The 25,619-nt window shown below is 32.2% G+C and overlaps 1 protein-coding gene across 1 annotated transcript; it reads right to left on the bottom strand.

Annotated features, from left to right (window-relative positions):
* Positions 1 to 2,871: 2,871 nt before the first annotated feature.
* LOC145562497 (putative protein phosphatase 2C 60) lies at positions 2,872 to 15,671 on the bottom strand. The gene is made up of 6 exons (XM_081622798.1): positions 15,410 to 15,671; positions 15,262 to 15,321; positions 14,388 to 14,804; positions 13,706 to 14,073; positions 5,271 to 5,507; positions 2,872 to 3,737 (listed from the first exon to the last, which is right to left on the bottom strand). Exons 3-6 carry the CDS (start codon positions 14,704 to 14,706, stop codon positions 3,468 to 3,470), a joined length of 1,194 nt encoding a protein of 397 aa, XP_081478924.1. The 5' UTR covers positions 14,707 to 14,804; positions 15,262 to 15,321; positions 15,410 to 15,671; the 3' UTR covers positions 2,872 to 3,467.
* Positions 15,672 to 25,619: the final 9,948 nt, after the last annotated feature.

Genomic DNA, 25,619 nt, shown 5'->3' on the forward strand with positions numbered 1-25,619 from the left:
CAATTGATACTTTTAAAAAGCATAATTATTGATAAATTAATATTGTATAGAATACTCCAAAAGTGAAGAAAAATATCTGAATTATAATGAGATGGCCTAATATATGAGCAAAGTATGATGGTGGAAGATGCATTTAGATATCACTATTCATTAGCATGCAAATGTTACATGCATAGCTTTTTTTTAATGATACCGGTATACGATGGAACCAATAGATGCATATGCGACAAGTTATATTATGGACGGGTGAAGAGGGGATCTGAATTATACGTCCATGTTGATGTCGACATATATAATTATGAGAATGAGCTCATGGACCTGAAGTCCAATAATATATGGATTTTAAAATCCACATTGTACAATGTTCTGCATTTTTGAGTCTTACATACATATGCATGTATAGGAATTAGATAAATGCATCATTTGTCATTTGCATATTTATCATTATATAATTTTTCTTTATTTATATATTTCCACATTTCATATGTCATTTAGAGATTATTTATTATTGTTTCTTAATTATGAATTTTGATATATAAATGAATATGCACATCAGTCATAATAAGAATAATTTGCAAGCTTTATAAAAGTTTATAAAAGGAGATTCAAACTCCATTGGGCTAATGATGTTCTAATAGCATGTTATGAACTATACATATGAGATTAAGAAGAGTTCTTGAAAAAATTATACATATTATATTTATATGTCTATCTTTCAAATTTTATTTTTAAATATTGATGAGATATTATTTAAAAAAAAAGAAAAAAAAATAAAAGAGAGAGAGAGAGAGAGAGAGAAAAATCTAAAAGAATATTTATTTTTTCTACCAAATAGATGACATCTCAACCTGAAGTTTGAACATGACTAAGTTTGCGTGAAAAGTCCTATTATTTGAATTTGCAAAAGCAATTTCATATTTCAATATAAAATGTATACATAATTGCAATGACACACTTATGCGTATGAATGATTACATTCTGGTCCCGAAGAACCAATGGCGATGCAATCAGATACTTCATATTATCGACTCCGATTTCACAATAATATCGATATGATTTAAGAATGTTTCATAAAAAATTCATGAATATCAATTATTGATGAATTTTAACTATAAATGACCTCATAAAGAAGGTACTATGTACAAATCAAATGTATATACATAGATAAGGATTGTAACCTATCTTTTATATGAGGAAATGTGTTTTCCAAAAACGAGGTTATTATAAAGATATATGTATTTGGCATTTTGAGAAAAACATTGGTACTTAAGAAAGAGATTTATAAATCATTACATTCTATGTGTATTATTCTCATAAGTCAGAAGACAAGAAGATATTTTAACGATTCAAGTGAAGATTTGAAGACTCAAGTTAAATTTTGGAAAATCAGTTATCAATGAAGGTTTTGCTGCTACACAGAACAAGTTGATTGGGTTAGTCTTCAACTTATTGCATTGGAGATCTAAAGTGATGTTAAAATTAGGAGGAGAAAATACGCGCTACACTTTTTTTTCCTTAACCATGGTTTTGTCCCACTGGGTTTTCCTGGTAAGGTTTTTAATGAGGTAGTATTTCAAGCGTATAATGAAGAATGATGTACTCTTTTCCTTCACTAGGTTTTTATCCCATAGGGTTTTTCTTAGTAAGGTTTTAACGAGGCACAATCTTCAATAATGGACATCCAAGGGGGAGTGTTATGAAATATAATTATTTATGTCCATTAAGCATACCATTGTAACCCCCTTATCATTATTGCTGCTCTAAGTAACCCCTTGTAACACCCTTTACCTTATAGTCCTTATTGCTTACCTTTGTAACTTATGCATTATTATTGTGACTCTTCATTACCTTTGGAGAGTTACTATATTCAATTGTATATATAATAGGCATTGCCTAATGAAAATATAACGAAGATTACTTTCTATATCTTTCTTCTATTATTCTTTTCATCTATTTTATAACACATAATACATCTTCTAATAGTAACTTAATACGTTTCATAAAAGTAAGTCACTTGAGTTATTAACAATGGCATCAACTATTACCAATTTTGGGAGTTTTTTTAGAGGACTATTGGAAAGCACTCTATAAAATACCAGGGTTTTTTTTTTTAACACGATAAGATCAACAGGACCCCAACCGAAAGCTCCTATCACAGGAAGCCTGGCTGACAATGCCCAAAAGGGATAGGGGGATGAGATTTGTGCCTGATGAGAAACGGACCTTTGCACCTCAAGGATGCGATGTGACCTCTAGGCCAAAAGATCATTCTCATAAATAAAATACCAGCTTTTAAGAAATACAGTGACATACTTAATTAATAAAACAGTGTATACAATTTTCATCACCCATATATAAGAATTCCTTCTCCAGTCCCTCACTAATTCATAATGATCAATGATAGGCCTATTGCAACAATTGGATAACCGAGGCTCAAATATGATTCTGCGCGATTGCCTAGCTATTCTTCGTGATGAATATTTTTTAGAGCTAAAAAACGAGTCATATCGTGCTCGTGTTTGAATATAAACAATTTAATTAGATGTATCCTACACCCTTGAAACAAACCCGCTTTATAGGAGTCTAATTCAAGCGATGTCATGTAATTTTTGTCAGCTCTAATTCACCAAATTCACTGTGCATAATTATTAATAGATCTTAGTAAAATCTTGATGAAAGGTTTAGGTCATGACATAATTGAAATTGATGCTTGTTCTTCGAAGCTATGCACATCAAGAAAGATAAAAAAAATATTTTAGCCCCCACCATCATTTTACAGCTAAAAACTCACGCCACCCAAAACTCAAAAAGAAAACCTTGGTCCCAAAAATGAGCCAAACCTACAGCACAAACATACGGAATTACCGAGTATCCACTTAACTTTCAATATTCCTATTATTATCATAAGAGTAAACGTTAGACTCACGATTACATATCCCAGGGTTCTTGACCTGCACAAGTAACCTAGGTTGATCCACCTACAGATTTTTCGAGTACGCTATTAACAGTAATGCAGTCCATAAAAATAACAAAATACACGTAACAATTCTCCTCCTATTATTATTCCATCGCCATTTTTTATCTTCTCTATACATACAATGATCTGCCTTTCATGCACAAGAACAAATGTCAAGCGCATATAACAAGAAATACAAGCATTTACAGAGTTTCAAGACCATGGGATCAAGATTAGTAGAGGAGTGTCCCAAAGAATGAATCTTTCTTATCACCTTTCAGAGCTGCCTCGACCAGATTCTTTCTTTTTCATTCTGCTCGCGAAATAATTTAACACGCTATCTCAAAGTTAAATGTTACATTTTACATTAAAGAATTTAAAATTAAAAAAGATCAGAACCTTCCATTTTATCTTTCTAAATAGTGTATCACCTGATGAGAAGTCTGGAAAAAGGGTTTGGGGCATTAGATACAACAGAGATAATAACATGAAAAAAAGAGGAAACCTTTCATCAGCTGTTACCGACTTCCATGGGCATGGCACAAGGGGCTAGAGTTTTTGCAGGGAGGCTGATACCACCGCCTCTGAGGGACAATGTGGGACCCCTTACTGAGCTAGCTCTGGATATTAGATTTGAATCGAAGAAGACAATAATCACAGTGATGTCATCGTGGAAATGCCGACGTACCCCACGGTCTATCTTTTTCAAATCGGAGTATCTCATCTCTCTTTTCTTAGCTGCTTCTTGCAATGCAGTTTTTACCAATCTTTTAGCACTTCCCTACATTAACAAGATATAAATGTCTTACACTCCCCCCTTTAAGAAACAGTAGCAAATACTCCAACATAATAAGCACCCACATAACCACATTATGATCAGTATAAATACAAAAATATAAAAGCTACAATAACATATTGTACCAAACATAACACATAGTACCAAACATAACACATTCAGACTTTTTGTAACGTTCATTTAACCTTCATGTTTTCAAAGCAAATCCTTAAGATAAAAATGTTACGGAGCATTCCTTTGAACAATAGGTTCTCAAAAGATAACACGTCATATAAAATATCCACCAAATACAAACTACTTAACTAGTTGCCAAAAAGAAATGATAACCAGTTTCTTTTCTCCTCATCTTCCCTTTCCCTCCCCTGACCCATGCACCGCTGCCCAACCCAGAGTTCCACAGCCCTCTCAACTACCATTAGCACCACACACCGCCTCCATTTTCTTGTTAGTGAGCAGCACAGAGGCTTCCGCATCAATTTGTGCGGGGGTTTGGTTGGGAATACAGCACGGTAGAAGAAGGAATAAGGTGGAGTTGGTGGCAAAGCAGATAAGAGGAAAATTCCTAACGGAAGTTCAGGGTAATCTGAATTTGACAGTGGTTGTAAAAGTAGTGGAGAGTAAAATAATGCCATTTTTGAAAAAGAGTGAGTGAAAGTGCAGGAAAAAAAATAAATAAATAAATAAATAAAAAATTGAAGACAGGAGCAAGAATGAGGTGTCTCAGTGTGTCTCAGTGTGTTGGGGGGGGGAGGGGGGGGGGGGGGGGGGAGGGGAGGCGAGGAGAGGCAGGTGTTTTGGCCTTGTGGGTATCGAGGGTTGAGATGGGGATTGGTTGATAGTTTTTCTAGGGAGGTGGGGAAGGTGGTCGCTGGTTATGTATGAAAAAATGTAAAAGATATGTTTTAATTACCTTTCTGTTACAAGTTGACAATATTTTGACAAAAAAATTCACAAATCACTAATAATTGTTGGGTCAGCTAAAAAAAAAAAGAACCCGCAGTACAGAATTCTGTAAAATACAAGGTCTCGACCAGACCACCATATAGAATTTCCCTGAAATAAATACTATGTACCAATATAAAGTTCCACAGAACTGTAAGAGGTAATGTATTAAAAAAAAAAAAAACTGTTGTTAGGTTCAAAATATTTAATGGTATTGTTTATGTAGTCTAATATATGCCCCTTTGATGGTTGATATAAAGATTAACTAAAAGTCTTCTAATTGAATGAATATACCTTAATATTGATGACAAAAGTAATGTATAGCTTATAAATAAGACTAACGTAGCATAATCTTCCACTAATAAGTGTTCAATAACATTAATCCAAGGTCTATAAGTCAACCATATAGAAATGCAGGGAATAAATCAAATGCATTGGCACTATCCCAGAACCCAACACTGCATAATCGATGCCAGGCATAAGATTAATTATGTACAGGCCTCCATGCAAAGCCCACTGAGCATCAAATAATGAAACGCATATACCAACAAAGCAATCAGAAAATGTCCCTCTTACATTGTGTGGATTGTTCTGGACAATATCAACTGCTTCTTGATTGCTAAGGTGCTCCCAGAGACCATCGGATGCAAATATGACAAACTGGTCGTCTGGCTGAAGCTCATGCACAGAAATCGCTGGATCAGAACTCAGAATCGGCTTTTTGAAAGGTTCACGCAGGCGAAATTTAGAATATAAGGGCTCCCTATTGTACTCTGATTTTTTAAGATATACATCACCAATAGACCTAGAAATCTGCAGGACAAGATCGTTATGAGATTTTGGACAAGTCAAACATTCACATGAGAAGTAACATAAACAATATATTCACCAAGCTGAATAATAACTCCAGACCAGGAGAAAGGAATGTGAGGCAAAATGAATAAAACCTCTGAATAAATTTGAAATTGATTTAAAAAAAATAAAAAATAAAAAAATAATAAAAAAAATAGCCTAGATGTTTACATGGATACAGAAGTCTGATTCATTCAAGAGGCGGACGCCCAAAACACAAGCTTATAGAGTGAGGACTTACAAAATTTACCATGCGATTACACTAAAAGAAAATAGAGTCGAATTACCTTTTTCTAGTATATTTCTAAAGCAACAAAGCTCAAACATACAAGAAGAAAAGCGACGAGAAAAAAGTCAAGAAGAATGCACAAACCTTTAAGCCTCACCGCAAAAGTATCAGAAAATAAAATCATTAAGGGGTCGTTTGGTTGAATCATTTGGAATGGGTTGGAATGGAGTTAGAATCCATTCTATCTAGCTTTTTGTTTGGTTAAGGTTTTTAGTAATGGAATCTCATTCCCAATGGGTTCTAACTCCCCTTCATACCCATGGAATGCCATACCAACCCCTCCCCCTAAGATTCACATTGCATTCTTTAATGAAAGATAAAATCTATTCCAACTATTAAACCAAACAACTTTGGACTTGTATGGGTTTTAAAATCCATACCTCTATAGTATGAGATTCCATACCAATACATTCCAACTTGATGAACCAAACACCCCCTAACATAATATGGTGCCCGAACTTCTCATTTTACTTCCAAGTATCAACATCGGATATTTAGCACTTCTATGGTAAAGAGCATTTGGACTTGAAGTTTTCATAAATGAAATGAAAATTGATTATCCTAATACACACATAGAATTTATAAAAAACATCACCAACACATTATGATAATCCTACTCGTTTAAGTAACCAGTGTTGGATACTTAGTACTCTAGAGGCAGCAATCGTGCCGTGCCGTGCTAGAAGGTGGGTCGTGCCGTGCCGGGCCACCAAATGGCCCACCCTAGCCCATAGTGCCGAAGCAGCCCTTAATTTTTTTTTTTCTTGATATATTGTTAAAATCAATTTATTAATTAATATTTATGTTATTTTGACTATCAAATTATTATTCTTATTATTATTATAGTTTTTTATTATTATTTATGTTATTTTTATTATTATAACTTATTTTATTTTATTTTTTATTGTTATGATTTTATTAATCGTGCTGACAGGCCGTGCCGTGGGCCAAAGATTCGTGCCGTGCTCACGCCAAAATTTTCAATTTGTGTTCATGGCATAGCACGCGGCCCACTGTTCGGTCTTCATGACGTGCCACGCCGCTTGCGAACTCATGTCGTGCTGGGCCACTTTCGTGTCGTGCCCGTGCCGCCTGCGAGCTAGCCACGTACTTGGGGAAATATGCCGATCAACCTTACAATACAGCCTAAGGGAAGCGTATGGTATGAATATAAGACATGGAGTGCAAAGGAAACAAATAAGGAGAAGGAAAGAAATCATTTAACTGTTACCTTTTCATTTGTTTGGTTTAAACTTGGAAAGGAATTACTTAAACCTAACTCTCTTTATTTTTGTTTGATGAGGGTAAGGATAATTGTTACCTTAGCTTTAAGAGAGGTACCAAATGGGTGGAAACAATTACCCTTAGTAATGGTAATTGTTACCCAATCCTTCTAACCAAACACTTGGTATTGGTAATGGTAATGGTAATGGTTAAGTTAAATCCGTTTCCAACTATAGAAAATATTCTTACCAAACATGCTCCAAGTGAATATGAATCTAGAGCTTCCCTAGATGAGGGTAATAAGAGATGAAATAACAAACTCATAAAAAGTCAAAAGAGAATAAGGGTTTTTGTTTTTGCCTAAAGAATATTAGAGTATTCATAAATTAATCAAAAGAGAATAACGCTTTGTTTGGATAGCAAATGAGGAAAGAAGGGAAGGGGAGGGAAAGAGGAGGAAGGGAAGAAAAAAGAAAGGGAAAGGGAGGTAAGCTCCATTTTCCCTCCAAATCCCTCCAATTTTGGAGGGATAATGCTTATTAAAGAAAGATGGAAAATGGATCCCTCCCTCTCCTTTTCCTTCCTTCCTTCAACCCTTTACCTAAACAAGAGAGTTTGTTCCCCTCCCTTTCTCTTCCCTTCTTTTCCTTTCAATTCCTCCAATCCAAACAAAGTGTAAGGGTTTTAGTTTTTGCCTAAAAAATATTAGGGAATTCATCAATTAGTCTTCCCAATCCACCAAAATATACTAGTGTTCCATGCAAAAACCTAAACTTTGTCCATACCAAGTTAACAGATTGCCACATGCCACAAAACACAGAGAACAAACACTGTCACAGAAATGTTCAGATCTGAATTATAAGAGGTGAAAGCGTAGACCAGTTTATTGAGCAAAAAATTAAATAAAAAGAAATTCTAAGAGGTAGCCTTGTATTTTTGACTTTTTTTTCATTGATAGCCAATTTTTTTTCCAATCATAAATGGTAACCCTAAACTTATAAATTTCTCAAACGTGACATTAATGATGATTTATTGGTTTAAGTTCCATTAATCTTCATTTTACTTAATAATGTTTATCAAGCTTTTCTCCTCTTTCTTCTAGTTTCTCCTTCATCTACTTAATTCAATCCTCAAACATCACCCTCACGACCACCTTACTCCCACTACTCCCTCTGGCACTTTACCACAATGAAAACTAAGTTCATGTTCTTAATACAGCTTTAGATTTCGTTTAGATTGGGGTTAAGGAGGGTATAAGGTGTAGAAATTGATGAATTTAATGCCTTGAAGGATGGAAGATGAACGAGTCAATCAGCAATTTTTGTAGTAGTTGTTGCAGCAGATGCTGGTGGTAAAAAAAGGGGCTGGTAGTGGTTTTGTGAGAAGTGACGGCGATAGTGACAAACTGATAATAGCAGGTATATCCATTGCGAATTTTGTTCTCGCTTTCCCTACCTTTTTGGAGTTCGGGAAAGGAGCGGGGGCAGAAACAAGCGACCGGGCTCGTGAAATCCAATGAGAAGAGGCTCATAACATAATCCTTCCTCGACTTATTGAGACAGAACAAACTCCCAGCTTAGTTCTTTCAACAAACTCCCTAAGCTTTTCTCCCCCATTGGCTTAGATTTTCGTCTCGGCAAAAAACCTAACAATGGTAAATTCACTATGTTGGCGGTTGCCCCAGAATCTAACAACCGTCCTATGACGTATGGTGCCTATTGCTCATCAAGCTTCTCACTCGTCAGAAGTATGCCGATACAAATCCACCATAATGAACAAATCTGTTTCTTTAATTTAATTTACAATTTATTCATTATCAGTACATGGAATTTCTGGTAATTGTTTGAAGTATGATTTCTAACATTGAATTTAATCCTATCTCCATTGATTTATATAAATTCCTTCGCATTTGATTCCAACTATCCTGATTAGTCTATGAAATTTCTTGAATTGTGGAAGAGTTAAAAGGAAGATTAGAGGTGAAAATGGTGGGCCTAGTGATGGGCCTAGAAAGAGAAGATAGTAGACAAAAGAATGGCATGTTTCAATGGAGGAGAAAGAAAGTAATAATTTGTCAACTATGAAAAAGTTAAACCTTGAGAAAAGATAAGAAGGTAGGAGTGACTAGTGAGCGAGAATTAACCATAGTTAGCTTCGGTTAAATATAACAAAATTATAACCAATAAATCATCATTAATGCTAACTTTGAGAAATTTTATAAGATTGGTAATTGAAAAACAAAATGGTTGCCAACAAAAAAGTCAAAAAGTATCAAGGCTACCAATGAGAATTTCCATTTAATAAATTAAAATACAACTTTCATTAGAATGGCAAGTAGATAGTTTGAGAGTGTTTGCTACATGTAAGAGTGGTATCTACCAACTACCAATGGACGATACATATATTCTATTACCATTATGTTCCTCCACCTTTTCTCAATTTCTTATCTCTATCTTCTTTTAGAACTTTTTGTAGCCTCTTTCTTTTTTCTGCCTAATGATCTATTAGATTATGAATGCAAAGACAAACTTTCTTATTTTAGCTACAATATACAAGCAGGGAAAGGTAATGGCCCAAGTATTTGTTTGTGGATAAATGATCCTTACATAGCCCCCCTTTCTTAACTCCTTTTGGACCTATCAATTTTGTTTTAAGGTCCCACGTAGAGAAAGGTAATAATCAAAATATATAAATTATGAATGCAAGATCAATCTTTCTATTTTGTTAATCAATATACGGAAGTCATATTGCTTTGAAGGTTGAGTAAATAGAAAGGTTTGTCAAACACAGATTCCTCTTTCACCTTATTTAAGTTTACACTTATGAACTACTTCTCCATTCACCCATACCCCCCCTCCCCCCCAAAAAAGATAAAACTACTTCCTTCAAACACTTCTATTTTTTGCACTATTCACAATTTTACTTTAAAAAGCTTTGGTGATCAAAATACAAGAAAAACATGGTCACATGAGATCTTGATACATTTATCTTTAATATACAGTTTCAAAACATCAACTTTGTATAATTTTTATTTTTTGATAATCAAATATATTAACAGCTGAAATTAAGCATTGGTATGCCTAAAAAGTAAATGTGTTTGACCTAAATTAAAGAAGAGGAAGTATTTAGTTAGCTAGTCACAATTTATTAATGGACAAACTATTTTGGTAGTTGTTAAAAATTGCATTAAAGGACTAACAAAACCTACTTTAAGGCACTAAATGACACTTATAACAGATTGATGCATCAGAAACTAACTTCCAAAGAGTGGCATGGCGTGATAACTGATGAAATAGACAAGCTTTTTTTAACAAAGCAACAATAGTTTTTATTAAACCTACAGCCAACTAGCTTACTTCCTCAATTTCATTTTATTTGACACATTTCTCAAGGCATGTTTGCCGATACATGATTTCAAACACAACTCCAATTTCATAAACAAAAAAGTGAAAAACCATAAAAGTTAGAATATTTAAAAACAATGAGACAAATCTAACAAGACCCCTTTTTCTTGACTATAAATCACAAAAGGATGTCAAAGCAACTAATGCAAAAATTGCACAAAGCCAAAATGTGTTGGCTACTATAAATGGAAGAGGTGTAAGCCAATTTTGTTCAGCCTTATTCCTATAGTATATCACTTTCATAACCCACATCCCATAAATATTAATTACATCCAACAACCTTATCTCTCTATTTTCCAATGCTATTCCACGACTCATAACCCACGTCCCATAAATGTTAACATCCACCAACTTTCTCTCTCTCTCTCTCTAATTAAATATATTTAAAAAAAAAAATCACCTATTTATTTTTGCCAATCTCTTCCATTAATTAGTTACAAACTCTTTAAACACCTACAATTCTTGAAGGTGTTTTGTTGAGCATTTTGGATTTAAAATTTGGTCTGAAAACTTAGGGTTTACTTTGAATTTGGGGCTAAGGCGAAGGAGAATGAGACAAGTAAGGTTATGGCTAAAGGTGCTGCTAAAGTGGCTGTTGATAATGGAAAGGCTAAGGCAAGCTAGTAAAGGAGACCCAGTAATGAGTGACGATTAAGAAACTCTTTATTTATTTATGTAATTTTTAAACCATTATTTGTTGGTTTTTTTTTTTTTTTACAATCACTTTTATTGTATTATCATTTGGGTCGTAAAAGATGATGATCATGAACAAATTGATTTGATGAACTTCGTAGATGAAGATGAGCATTTAAATTATAATTAATGTTGTGCTGTTTTCTTTTTAAATGTTCTCCAAGTTGTGGTCCATCATTAAATGCAAAAGTAGAATCTCAATATTTTAATATTTTCTCTCTATAATATTCCATTTTCCTCTATTTCTCCCAGCGTTGGGGAGACAAAAGGAACACAGGAAGTAGAAATAAGATTTTCTATTTAATTATTTAAAGTTTGATCTATGACAATTCTCCCTCTCCAAACTAGATCTAAACACTACGAGAGATATGGGGGCATACACTTGACACTTGACACTTGACATGTAAGCTTCAATTGGGTTGGTCCATAGCTTGACCCAAACTAAAAATATGAGATGATAACTACACTAGCAAAAGCAAAAGAAAGGTCATTCCAAAATTGAGTTGGTCATTGAATTAAGCTAGTCTGGTTAAGGAGCTAAAGAAAAGGAGATGAGGGCATACACTTAACAATTGACATGTGAGCTTCAAACATGCACATTTCTCTTCATACTCAACGAAATTGAGCACATGAACATTCATCCTTGAGTTTACATAACAAAAGCTTAAATACTTCCTTTGTTCCTAAATAATTAACAAGTTTGATTTTTTTCACATTCATATACTAACTTTGACCATCGTTTTTTGGTAACATATACTCCCTCCGTCCTTTATTGATAGTCCCTTTTGGCCAAATTTTAGTCCCAAAATGTTCACCCTATTTGTTTTTCCCAACAACAATTATTGTTAATTTTGTACTAAAATTCCCTTCAATTTGCAATAATATTTGTACAAATTTAAATTTCCCACGTAAATGTTGCTTTTTCATGAACTTTTATTACTCTCTCTTTATTTTTTTGCATACCCAATGTAAATTTACCCTTTCAATGTACTTCACTACTTATTTATTTTTATTAATTCCCGTGAAAATTGCCCATAAGGGATGAAGGGAGTAAAAAACAAATATTATCATAAAATATATTGTCAAATATTCCCTCAAAAAATATCGTTAAATAGATTTTAGTAATTTAATATAAAGTTTTTTTTAAAAAAATTTACTAATATTTAACCATATATATAAGGTCAAACTAGTGCATTGGCATGTAGAGGAACATAAGGAGTAACAAATGAAATTTAATTACAGCTTTAAACGTATAAATATAACATATAAATATGTTCCAACATTTAGTTTTCCAACCCAATTGAGATTGTAAAAGCATCAAATAAAGGTGGAACTAACTCATAATCAATGCCAATACACAAGCACTATGAAACATCTACCATTCACATCATACATCGTATATTATCTTCATCCACAAGAATCACTAATACACTAAGACAAAGTATTACCAATAGTAATTCTGACAAATTAAAGGAACGTGCGATCAAAATCACAATCAATTACTAATTTACATCCAACGCAAACCCAAAAATATCCTTCATATACTAAAAATCGATTGAAATTCAGTATTCCAATGCATTAAACTTTTCACATCCATCAATCTATAAATCCCACTACATATCTCCATCAACACCACTTCAAGCTACTCTGTCATTTACTTTAAGGAGTATATCCAGAATAACAACCAAAAAAAGATACCAGAGGGTATTATCTACGCAAAACACGAACTAGACAAACAAATTTAGAAACAAACCCAAGTCCTATAACACAAATACAGCCCTCCTTGGCCTCTAATTCTATAATCTACCTAAGCCATATAACACGGCTTCAAACTTCCTTTGAGCCTCTTCTTCAATGTCCTACCTTAGTCTAGAGATGAGCAGCAAGAAATTATCTTCATGTTAAATCCTCACACATTTTCTCAATTACATCATCCAAAATCATATAAAAGTATGTAATTCCAAATAGGTAGGTTGCTGATGCAAGGGAACATGAATGATGTTCAAAAAATTAGCCAAATTACTTGTTAAAATCATACTTACCTCCGTTTCTTTTTAGTTGACACATATTCCTTTTTAGGAAAAGTTCATTTTTAATTGACACGTTTCCTTTTTGGGTAGGTTTTATACATTGCTTTTTTAGTGTACCCTACTTGTTTTATCATTCTCTCTCATTCTCTCCCATATCCTTAATATGTGTGTCTAAATTGAACGTGTCAACTAAGGGCCTATTGAGCTGAACGGATTGGAGCTAAGGTGAAGTGAAAAGAGCTAAAATGAATTGTTTATGAGAAAAGGAAATTAGGAACTGAACTCAACTAAACTGATGGGGCTGAACTGATGAAGAGAACAAACCCTAGATAGAAACCACTGAAGTATCATATGTGCTTCCTATTAAAACAAGAGCCTTAGCTATTTCCAAATTTACTTAGCAACTAGCAGATACTAACTAAGCAAATAGCTATCAAGTAATATGAAGCATACATGAAACTGAAAAAAAAAATAGTAATATTTAAACGCCTTCAAAGAAGAAAAAGCGCAAGAGCTTACTTGTATTAAGCCTTTTACCCGCCACACATTGTGCTTCAGCACTACAATATTTGAGTCGTCTGGATGCATGGAGTGCATCTCTTGTCTCACAGATTCAATGCTAACATTGTGCTCTGCAGACAACTGGATGGCAAGAACCTCACCAGTCGCCCTGACAGCCCTTCCAAGCACAGCACGAGAGTCCCCAAGGTTGGCAATGTAAAGAATGCCATTGCAAACCACACCAACCAGACAGCAAGACCCGACTGCTGCAATCTGGGGCTTCATGGGCCACTGTTTGGCAACAAGGTTAAAAAATCCTTCCTCAGTTGCTTGGAAAGCTTTCCGTATCACATCAACTGACATTGACTGTTGCTCAGCAGCAAATCCTGCAAATCAGTAGCAGCTAAATTATAAAAAGATAACATGTAATTCACAAACCTAAACACTCATATCACAAGAAAAACAGTTATGTTAATATCGTGTGAACTATGAAAGCAAAGCTAACATCTGAAATGTAATCCAATTCTCTATGATCCATCCTCCTATCCTACCCACTACTAGCATTTCTCCTACTTCACCTTCATTCAAATTATAATTTCATAACAGAACAACATCTAAAACACTCCCCTATACCCATACATGTAAAATCAAATCCATAACAATACCATTACAGTTACAACTTACAAGTGACTTAACTTACTTTTGAGGTGATGAAAGAGATTATCATTGATATAACGTGATGTCTCAGGCCCACCATGGCCATCATAGACCCCGACAAATGTTCCAAAAGGGCCTGTATCAAGCAAACTTAAACAACCTGACTCTATCTGACTTTGATCCTCGAGCAAATTATTCGCCTGAACAACAGCCATAGAGAAGTCACCATTTATATGCTTCCCAGTATCCTTATACCAAAGAAGCCCCTCTTGCCGTCCTGCTGCATCTGAACCCGAGTGAGAATAACGGTCTGAAGACGGCCGCCAACAGGCCTTCAGGAATGATATCAACCTCGATAACATCCCTCATTTCACCTAGGTCAACCTTTAATTCCGCAACATCCAAATTGGATGCAAGTAACACAATTTACCAGAAGTTCACCAATCTCCAATTTAATTCACTGTACACAGAAGAAGCCATAACTTCAGCACCATCAACCAAACATCAACAGCAAAAAAATGCATACTTCCACAAAGTACTGAGAATTTGACATGACAGAAGTAAACCATCCACCTTCCTAAAAAAATCACTACAGAGTAATAACAATCATACTACTAATGAAAAGAGCCCTACCCTAAGATAATTATTAACTCCCATCTTAGAAAATAAAATTAAAAATTCATGCTAAAGTAATCACACCCAAATATCAAAATTGAAGTCATAATCAATCAAATATCAACCAACCAAACACCAAAACACCCGGTTGACATCACAAAACAAAAATTAAAAATTGAAGTTGATTAAACATAAATAAGAAAAAAGAAAGGCAACCCAACATTTTAATTTATCTTGCAAACAAATATAATTAAATAAGTTAAATAAATAATAAATTAAAAAAAAGAGGCCGATTGACTTACAGTTTGACTAGGGTGAAAGTTGAGAATCTGATCAATTGAGAAAATCTTAACAGCAAAGATCTAAAACAAAGCAAATTCGAATAACAATATAGGTTAATTGAAAAAGATTAGATCTACAGATCCAATAAAAAAATTCAATCTTGCATACCAAAAATGGGATTTTTGGGTTAACTTTATTTGTATCTTCTGTAAGACTTTGGTTTCTCTGTTCTTCAAGTAGATGAAGGGAAAAGGGGATGACGAAGTAGATAACTGGGAACAGAAGAAAGGGTAAAAGAAAAGGGCAGTTTTTTCTTTTTCTTTTTTTTTTTTTTTTTTTGGGTTGTAATCTTCTCTTTCGATGTTTCTCTCTCAATCAGTGTGTGATTAAACCAACTGAGAGGCTATTGGAGATTTTCTCTCTCCTCCAAAGCAGACAAACCCTATAAACATATCGATGGCTGAAAGCCAGCAATGCATACGGACGACTTTGGGCTCCACATAAGCCTTAAAACCTAAATTGAGAAAAATGGGGATAGAGATTCCAAGTTGTATACTTGTCATATATGCAAGGGATGAGTATGGTAAATTTGAAATCTATATGTAAAAATTAGTGAATAATAACAAAAAAAAATACTAAGGTCTCGCTGATAAGCATTTAAAACGTTAGATAAGTACTTAATATATTATTTAGATTAGTATTAAGTTCGGAATACATGATAAAATCACGCAATTGGACTGTAATTGGCAACACACTATTAATAAGAGTAATCTTATACTTCATCCGTTTAATATTATTGCAACAATTGGAGTTTTGCACTATTCAACACTTTTATTTGACCATATAATATGATTTATACATTAAGTAAAATATAGTCATGTGGAATCATGTTAGATTCGTATTATAAATACTTTCACAACATGAACTTTTTATAATTTTTACTCCTATACAATTATAAATATTTAACATTTAAAATGTGCTTTGAAATGCGTAATTTCATCCTTGTTGCAATATTATTAAAACAGATGAACTATTATTTATAAGTTAGGGATATTTCCACTTTTAATTCTATTATTAAATGCCCCGAGAGCGCTCGTTAGCTCTTGCCAAAATATAATATAGATGGAATAAAACATATTTAAGAGAACATTAACCATTTTATTTTGCACGAGATCAATTTTTTTTACAAGAGAAAAAAATTTCATAAATAAAATATAGACAAACGACACTAACATATGATTCCTAAGAAATTAAGAATTCCAACACAAGTACGTAACACCTTAAAACTAAATACATCGTAGATTCGATTAATAATCGCCTTAATAAAAAAAAATAATAATAATAAAAAAAAAAAACTTCATCTGAAACAATACAATATGTGTGTTAGCTCTGATTCGGCTTGAAACCACTTATGTGTAGTCGTTTGTGTGAAAATACTCATGCGGTTCTCTTGATTCTTAGGGAGATTATGAAACTCTAATTCTTCAATTCTCGCCATACAAATATAGAATGAAAATAAACTCAAGAAAAAACTCATTATTTCAAGGATGTGATCTATTTATTAAAAGCAATTAAAAGGTTTTTTGGGCCTACCACTAGTAAGAACACCAATGGAAGCCCCTTATAAAGATTCACAACTGAGACTAAGAGGAAAAGATATGGTAACAATGGAGAGAAAAGGAAGAAGAGAGAAGGAAAACCTTTTTAAAAAAAAAAACAGAAAAAACCTAGCAATTGAGGCTATGAAAGCCCTACCAAGGAGAAACCCTAGAGGGAACCGGAAAAAAAAACCTTCCCAAGAAGAAATCCTAGAGGGAACCGAGATCATTACTTGTGTTTATTTAATTAAGAGTTTTCCTATCTGTAGAACCCAATGATGAGTACCTTTCACGTTTTGATTGACGAGTTCGGTAAAGAATTGAAGAGTCATGCAAAGTTTCCTTAAACCAATAAGACCATATTTCTAACCTTACCAAAGTGTTTTCAATTCAAATCATTCATTTCATATCCTTCAGTCCCAAAAACATTCATTTTGTGTCTTTAAAATCATTCATTTCGTGCCCAATTTATGAAAACGTCAAATCTCATTATTTTGGTCTGTTTTCTCAGCCCAATTTTTGTTTTATTGGATGGGGCTCGAAATAATTGTTAGTACCTACACCCCCTTGTAGGTACTAACACCTACACCCCCCTTCCCCAGGTAACTACTATTAGAGTATCAGGTTGAAAAAAAAAATCCACCTTATCTCTCTCCTCATATAAATGTTAAAAAAAAAAATTACTACTATAATTTCTCTCTTAAAATTTTACCCACTTTTCTCACCTTTTTAGTCCATTTTCTCTCTCCTAAACTACCGAAATTTCCCAACTTTCTCTTGAAAAAAAAAATCAAAATTATCTTTGATCTCAACTAAAACAAAGGATGAATACACAACATCGAAGGAAGTTTCTTCAAAAGAAAGGTCGAAAATCAAATTGTAAGTTATTTTTGTTTATTTTTGGAAGGAAAAAAGTACAAACCCCAACTTTTTGCCTTGTTTTTCAATTATTTTCCTTAGATATATTAAACTTCAGTAATAGTTATTGATTTTTCATAATTTTTTATTTATCATAAAATTGATTTTTTTATAATTATAGTAGAATAATGTTTGGTATATTTGTTGAATCGATCTGGGGTGTGTTATTTGATAACAAAATGGTTGGACATAAAAAAAATGAAAATAAAGTGTAATTGTCCTAATTTTTTGAATAATTTAACATATTTCGTAGGATTATAGAAATGTAAATTTAGTACGTAGTGAAAATTCTTTTCGACGAATGTTCATCTTCAATTTAATGAATGTTCATTTTCATTTTGATAAATGTTCAATTTAATGAATGTTCATTTTCATTTAGATAAATGTTAATTTATATCCCTTCAAAAAAAATGTTCATTTATATATTAGTATACGGTCATTTAATATTAATACACGATCATTGGAGTTCTAACAAATGTATTTTTTGCCATTTTTTTCATAAATTTCTATAGATATAATATGGGATTTCAATAAGAATTTTTGATTTCTAATAGTTTATTATCATGAAAGTGATTCTTATAATAATATTTGAATTATGTTATAAGAACTTTCATTAATTATAACATGAGTCAATTAAAACTGATGTTTAGTGAATTTTGACTAGTAAATTTAATCTATTATAAATGTTCATTTTAGATGAACTTTATGTTTTCATTTGTAAATGATAAAATTCATATCTTTATAACTAAATTATAGACAAATTATCAACTTGATTTATGGAATTGAATCATTGATTCTTAATTAATATTATTTATTTTGTTAATAACAACTGTTATTTGGCGAATTTTGGCTATGAAATTTAATCTATCGTAAATGTTCATATTTTATCTTTATGGTCGTTTTCATTTGAATATGTGTTCAATTACATTTGATACATATTCATTATCTCTGAATTATATGTTCATTCTCATATTGAAATATGTTCGTTTTCAATCTAATTCAATGTATATTCCAATATCTAAACATAATCATTTAATTTAATACTAGTTCATTCAATTCTCACATTAAACTATATTCGTTTGAATTTTAATTCTTGTTTGTTATCATATTGAAAAAGCTCAGTTAAATTTCAAAATTTGTTCATGCATTCTCGTGTTGAAAGATGTTCATTTGACTTTTGAATAGTTATTCATTATCATATTAAAAGATGTTCATTTAGATTTTAATACTTGTTCATTTGTATATTGAACTATGTTCATTTCTAACAATGTGTTCAAATTTGTATTTATAAATGTTTTATTTGATTATTCAGTTTTTTTTAATAGTGTGTTTTAATTCTAAATAACATTTTCTTTAAAAATTGATCTTTTATAGGATAATGAAATAACAAAAGTGAAAGATGGTGATGTATATTTAGAAAAAATATATGTATCAAGAAAATTATACAAACATCATAATAGTAGAAGGGGTACAAGCATATAACTAGGAGGATGATTATATATGTTACTTATATCAAATGTATTAAAAGGCGATGTTTATTTGTAAGTTACATGTATGATATGTACATTTTTTAAGTTTAAGAATTTCACATTTATTGTTTTTTTATAGTTATTATTTTTATTTTTTAAAATTTAAGCATATGTACATTTGAAAAGTTAGAAATATTTCCTTGTATGCTTAAGAAACAATGAGCATATGTTAAAAATGATGTTATAATGTAATTGAATTACTCTTATTCTATATTGAAAGATATTTTTTTTTTCAAACAAAGTCTATTAACTCAACTAATTAATAAGACAAATTAATAAAAATTGTTTAAAAACAAAATTGTAATAATTTGAATATAGCAGGTCGTATTGTAAAGATTGAACACTTAATGGTACAAAATTGATTACATATATAAAAATGAACATTTTATATGTGATGCGAAACGGAAAAAATATAGGATGACGTCATTAGGAAGGATAGGGGGTGTAGGTAGTGCTAGGGGTGTAGGCAAAAATTTGTAGGCTCGAAAAGAGTTTTCCAACCATATTTTATAAGCCTATGAGATATGGCCAAAATACTACAAGGAGCCCAAACTGAGCCTAGGTCCACCTTTAGTACGACCCAGTGATTATACAAAATCTAAATATTTTATTTGGGCCTATATGATCATATTCCTAATCCTGAATTAGTTAGGAACCTCTAAAATCCTCTAGAAGGTTCTAATTTATCCTCCCTGAAAAGATAAAGATCAAAGAAATTCGAGATTGAATAAAGCTTCTCATTAGATAATCCTTATTCTATTCGAATACAAAGACGTTCTGATATATTTCGCATAGAAAACCCATCAGAAACCCAACTCCGTACGAACTTTGCTATCTTTATGAACCAGCGCATTACGACAAGTCCATCCCGCCACGACAGCCTTGTCGCATCGCGACAGAGGCCAATGCGCTGCAATAAATCTGTCTCGGCGCGACAGGTGAGTTATATCGCGCCCAAAACTTCTGCTCTTATTTAGATCTTTCCAACTGTCATTTTTCCTTATAAATAGAGGTCGTTTTCTTCGTTTTGAGATCATTTACAATCACCTTGAATTAGCCACAATTAGTCATAATCATCATCCCAATTCCCAAGAATTCTTTAGAATTCCTAAATCAATGCTCTTAACCTAAACACACCCTAAACAAACACAATACTTCCTTGCGTGATTCGAAGACTCCAAACCATACTCGACGTTGTCTTCAACCTCGACGTGAAAGGTTGATATTTCAGAGGGTGGTTCCAAATCCATATTTCAATTCTTATATAATAATTTACTTTATTAATTTAACTTTCTTGAAATTTACTAATATGTGTATTGTTTTAATAGAAAGAAGGTTGAGGCATGAGTAATTTAATTACCCTTTCTAATTATTACTCTTGATTTTTAGAAATCATGTTTAGGATAACGCTTTGATTTTGTTATTAGTACCATGCTAGGAGTTGTTATTAATCTGTTTAGTATTATGCCTAGGATCTTACTACTAATGATGTTTTTGATGATGACTGTGATATTGATCATAAGTTGCTTGATTATTCATGATTCGTTGCTATTGCTTGATCACGCCCCTTTTTGCAGGTTTAAAGATAATTTGTAATTGAAATCACGCCTAATAAGATAATTAATAATTGGATTTATCTTAATATGGTTTTAATTCAAGTGATCACCAATATTAGATTTAAGTATGCATTAATAATCAACCAACGTACATTAAACATGTTTAGATTCGTTTTATGTACATTAATTGGAAAGCGCACATGAATATCAATAAGAATCAAGTAGATGCCTATTTAGGGCTGGTTTGATCTATATAGTTGAATTCGTACTATCATCCCCGAACATCCAGTCATGGTTTCAGACAACTATGGAATTAGCAATCTCTGTGATTGTGAATGGGGTGTAACCTTCACAATTGTGAACGGTTTACAAGGTTCTAAAACTTGTTGGCGACTTTTATTTCTCTAGCTTCTTTTCCTTGGAGCGCCGCCATGTTTAAAAACATGACCCACATGTAGGGCGAGACGTTAAAATTCCCTACACTATCATGTTTATGTATCTCTTATTACATTTTTTGAGGTTTTGTACTCTATTTTGATGAAAATCATGTAATGTTGATAAATGTTGTGTTTCCTTTATTGCTTAGGAGATCGATAATTAATTGCAAATTAATTTTAAGAAATTATATTGGGACTAGCTAATTTAAATAATTAATTTTTGGAAAACTTGTGTAAGAATTGAAACAATAACTTTAATTGGGAAAGTCAAAATCATGCATTATGGTGACATGTGTTTATTTTAATATTTGGAATATTCTTTTTTTTTTTCGGTGTTTAGAGAGCCACAAAGGATAGTGATGAGAATCGATCTTAAAATCTCTTGGAATTATGAGGATAGCTCTAACCACTTGAAGTATCCCTTACCCTCAAATTTTTAAATATTCTAAGTAGTGAAAAATTGGGTAAATTTCATATTATCTTTTGCAAACACATAATTATGCATATTGCAAATTTTTTATTTTTATTATTTATTTATTATTTTTTTTATCACGTTTAGCTTTTGAGGGCATTTTCAAAGTCCATAATTTGGACACCAACTTCATAGTTTTTACTTCCCCCCCCCCCACACTTATACTCCATATTAGATATTATGTAAAGTATTGTAAAAACGACAGTCAGGTTGTTTAGCTCAATTTTAGATGGGGTCCATTCTAGTCGTGTCATTTCAAATTTTGAATTGGGTCAATTTTATTTAAATGATTGGACCAACTTATTAGGAAGTTAAGGAAACTTAAGAGCCCGATAAGTTGGCCTCAAAGGAAAAGTTAAGGGGGAGTAGGATTTAGTAATGACAGTTTTGTAATTATGATTTTTTGTTTTTAAAGGGGAGTATAAATACTTTATAACCTCAAGATTTTTCCACTCAAGATTTATTATTGTCAAATTTCACACAAAAACCCAAAAAATTCTGTCTTTATTTTCTCTCTCCTTTTCCCCTTATTTTTCTTTTCTTTTTCTCTCTTCTCCCACGCCACTCTCTCTCTTCTCCCCCTCACTCACGCCGACAGCCACCGGTGACCACCGTCGGCCACTTTCTCTCTTCCCTCCTTTTTCGGTTCGGTATTATATATATATATATATATATATATATATATATATATATATATATATATATATATATATATATATATATATATATATATATATATATATATATATATATATATATATATATATATATATATATATATATATATATATATATATATATATAAACTCTTTCTCTTCCTAATTTAATTCTAGTGTTCTATTGTTTCTAAAGCATGATTTTAATTATGTTTTGGTATTGATTTTGGGTATATGATGTTAAATTATTCATTTAAATTTTAGATTTTTATTTAATCAAGAACCTTAAGTTATGAATCCTAGAATTTGGGGATTTTATGTAATTGGTTAGGGTTTGATGCTAGGTTGTTGTTATTGATTAATTCATGGTTTAAACATGTTTTTAATGAGTTTATAGCCCTCAATTTAATTATACACACTACTTTTTAATTTTTGAGTTAGGCTTTAATTACCCATAAAAAGGAAAAAGGTTTTAATGATTTAAATATGATTTCCTAGTCTAAAAGTGATGTTTTATATAAAATAAGTATACTGAAATTTTATTTAAGTCATAAAAATTGAGTCTTTTTGAAAGGATTTAAAGTACCCACTTAAAGAAAAGGTTTTATGGCTTTTATGTCATTAAATTGAGTTGATTAATAAGGTTTAAAAAGTATTATAGTTGCTAGAAATATGTGAGAATAGTGAATTAGTTATAGTTATGTATTTTTATTTGTCGGAAGCTTCGAGCTTGGTGATTTCTAGCAAGTGTAGCAAATTTTAGGCAATATTCAAGGTACGTATGTGCACAAGAATATTTGTGTATGCATAGTATCATGTTAGGATTGTGAATTAATATGATTTAAGTGATGAATTAGTACGTAGCATGTTTGATTGATTATATGCTTGGAATTGATGTTGGATGAACATGAATTATTATGTAAGCATATGAATATGTTATTTGAAGCATGATGCAAGTTGAATATGTATGAATCATGGAAGTACTACCTCCAATTTTTTTAGTTGCAACTTTGGGGTATTATTTGTGAGATATAAAATATTACAGAGTTGCAACTAAAAAAAATCAGAGGTAGTATATTTTAGAGTAGTGATAGACCACTACTAGGTATGGCCTCGTTGGGCCCATACCGAGGGCAAAAATGTAATTTCGTGTATTACTTACCATGATTGTAAAAAAGTAGTCTCTCTCCGCTTAATAACTGTATACAAATCAAGAATAACAATATACAAACCAATAATAACAGTATACAAATTAATAATAACTGAGCACCGACCCCTCTTTCTCTCTCATTCAATCTATATTCTCTTTTCTGTTCTCTCTCTAGAATCTTCCAGGTTTCTCGATCTTCTACTCTGCCTGTAAAAAATTGAAGAAAAAAAAATTTAAACTTTATACTGAATTTGTGCTATGAACTTTGTTGCTTGCTTTGCTTTTATGCTAAATTTTTTGAGTTGGGTTCCTTTCTTTTTGGTTAATTTTTGTGGGAGTTTGCTGAATTCTGCTGATTTTACTCCAATAGTTGATTTTCAGCCGATAATGAAAGCTATCCATGGAGGTTTAGAAAAGGTTTAAGGGAGGAAGAAGATGAAGAGGAAAGGGAAAAAAAGGGAAATGAAAAAAAAGGCAAAAATAATAATTTTATATTGCGGTATGGACAGCTATATCCCATACCTGATAGTGGGCTATAGTTACTCGTATATTTTATTTTCAAGTATCAAGAAGGTATGAAATTTATAAGCAAGGATTATGTATGTGTAAAAGAGCTATAATTAGAATTATTGAGCATGAATCATGAGTTTAATTCTCACCCATTTATTATTGGTGTTGAGTCAAGAAGTTAGTTTATTTATTTACTCGCTCAAGTAAGTTGAGATTGAGTCAAGGAAGTTTATTAGTGCATTATATGTGCCAAGGTAGTAATCGTGCAATTTTGTGAACAAAACTAGGCAAGGAACCTTAATTAAAATAAATAGTATGTGCTCACCAATTAATTCAAGAGTGAATTGGAAGCATGTGTTGATTATTATTATGTTTGTTCTTGATTGATTGGTTGGACTCATCCCAAGTTAAATTGGTAAATCACGTAAAGTGTAAGAGGATACACACCAAAACCTTGGAACGTATACACCTTGAGTATGAATACATGGGGGGAGTTATGTGACTTTATATCTGAGCACAGCTTCTACAGGGGTACAGGACGCTGTACTTTCTTTTATTATTAATACGATGGAATTCCGTCACCAAGTGTGACATAGTAGGTTCCAATTGGAGTAGCTCCCCGATTGGAAGCTCCATTTTTTTTATGGGCTATTTTTAAGGAAGGAAACCCGTTCGATGCGTAATCTAAAGCTATTATTTAATAATTAATGTTGCTAGTTGAGTCAAAGGTAAGTTGACTTGTGATTGTATGGCGAGCATGTTTTAATTATTTTATTAATGATAGGATATTCATGTTAGTGTGGTGCATATGTACTCAGTTTTTATTGATTCATACTTTTGTGTTTGTGTTTGGCTTTTTCTTTGGTTGGCCCTACTATGACCCATTTATATGGTGAGTAGAGGGTTTGAAATAAAGGGAAAGTGACAGGTACTTGAAACATGAAGAGCATGATAGGAATGCGTGCGGAGAGTTACTTGTTATGCTTCCTAGTTTTATATTATGAATTATTGGTTTATTGATTATGGACTAACATTACTATATTTATTTTTAAGTTGGTTTTAAAAGGGCCATGTTTGGATTGGTTCCAACTTGTGAACTATTAAATTTTACTTTTGTTTTGAGGATGTGAACTCAAGTTTTATTTTAAAAAGTTGGTTTTTATTTTAGACTTTCGCTATGTGAATTTGAAAAATAGCATTAGCTGTTATCACGGTGGCGGTAATATTTTGGATATTTTCTAAAAAGGGTTTTTATTTAGAGTAGAAAGTGTATTTTAAAATAGGGAAATTACCAGGAAGTTATAGGTGAGTTTCACAATTTACTTTTTGGCTTCAATGATATTCAATATTATTTATGTATGTGGGTACTCACAACCGCTTGGATGATTTCTCGAATTAGTATATGTGAATACCGATTAATCTTTGTCTCGTTTATCCTCTTTGTTTTCCAATTGTTGTTCACATGGGTTTTTTTTAGTTTTTAAATTCATGCCCTTTCAACTTGAATATATAACTATCATGCACTTTCATCTCAATTCCAACTTCAAACTAT

This window comes from Chenopodium album, chromosome 10, assembly GCF_948465745.1.
Source record: "Chenopodium album chromosome 10, dcCheAlbu1.1, whole genome shotgun sequence".
NCBI lineage: Eukaryota > Viridiplantae > Streptophyta > Magnoliopsida > Caryophyllales > Amaranthaceae > Chenopodium > Chenopodium album.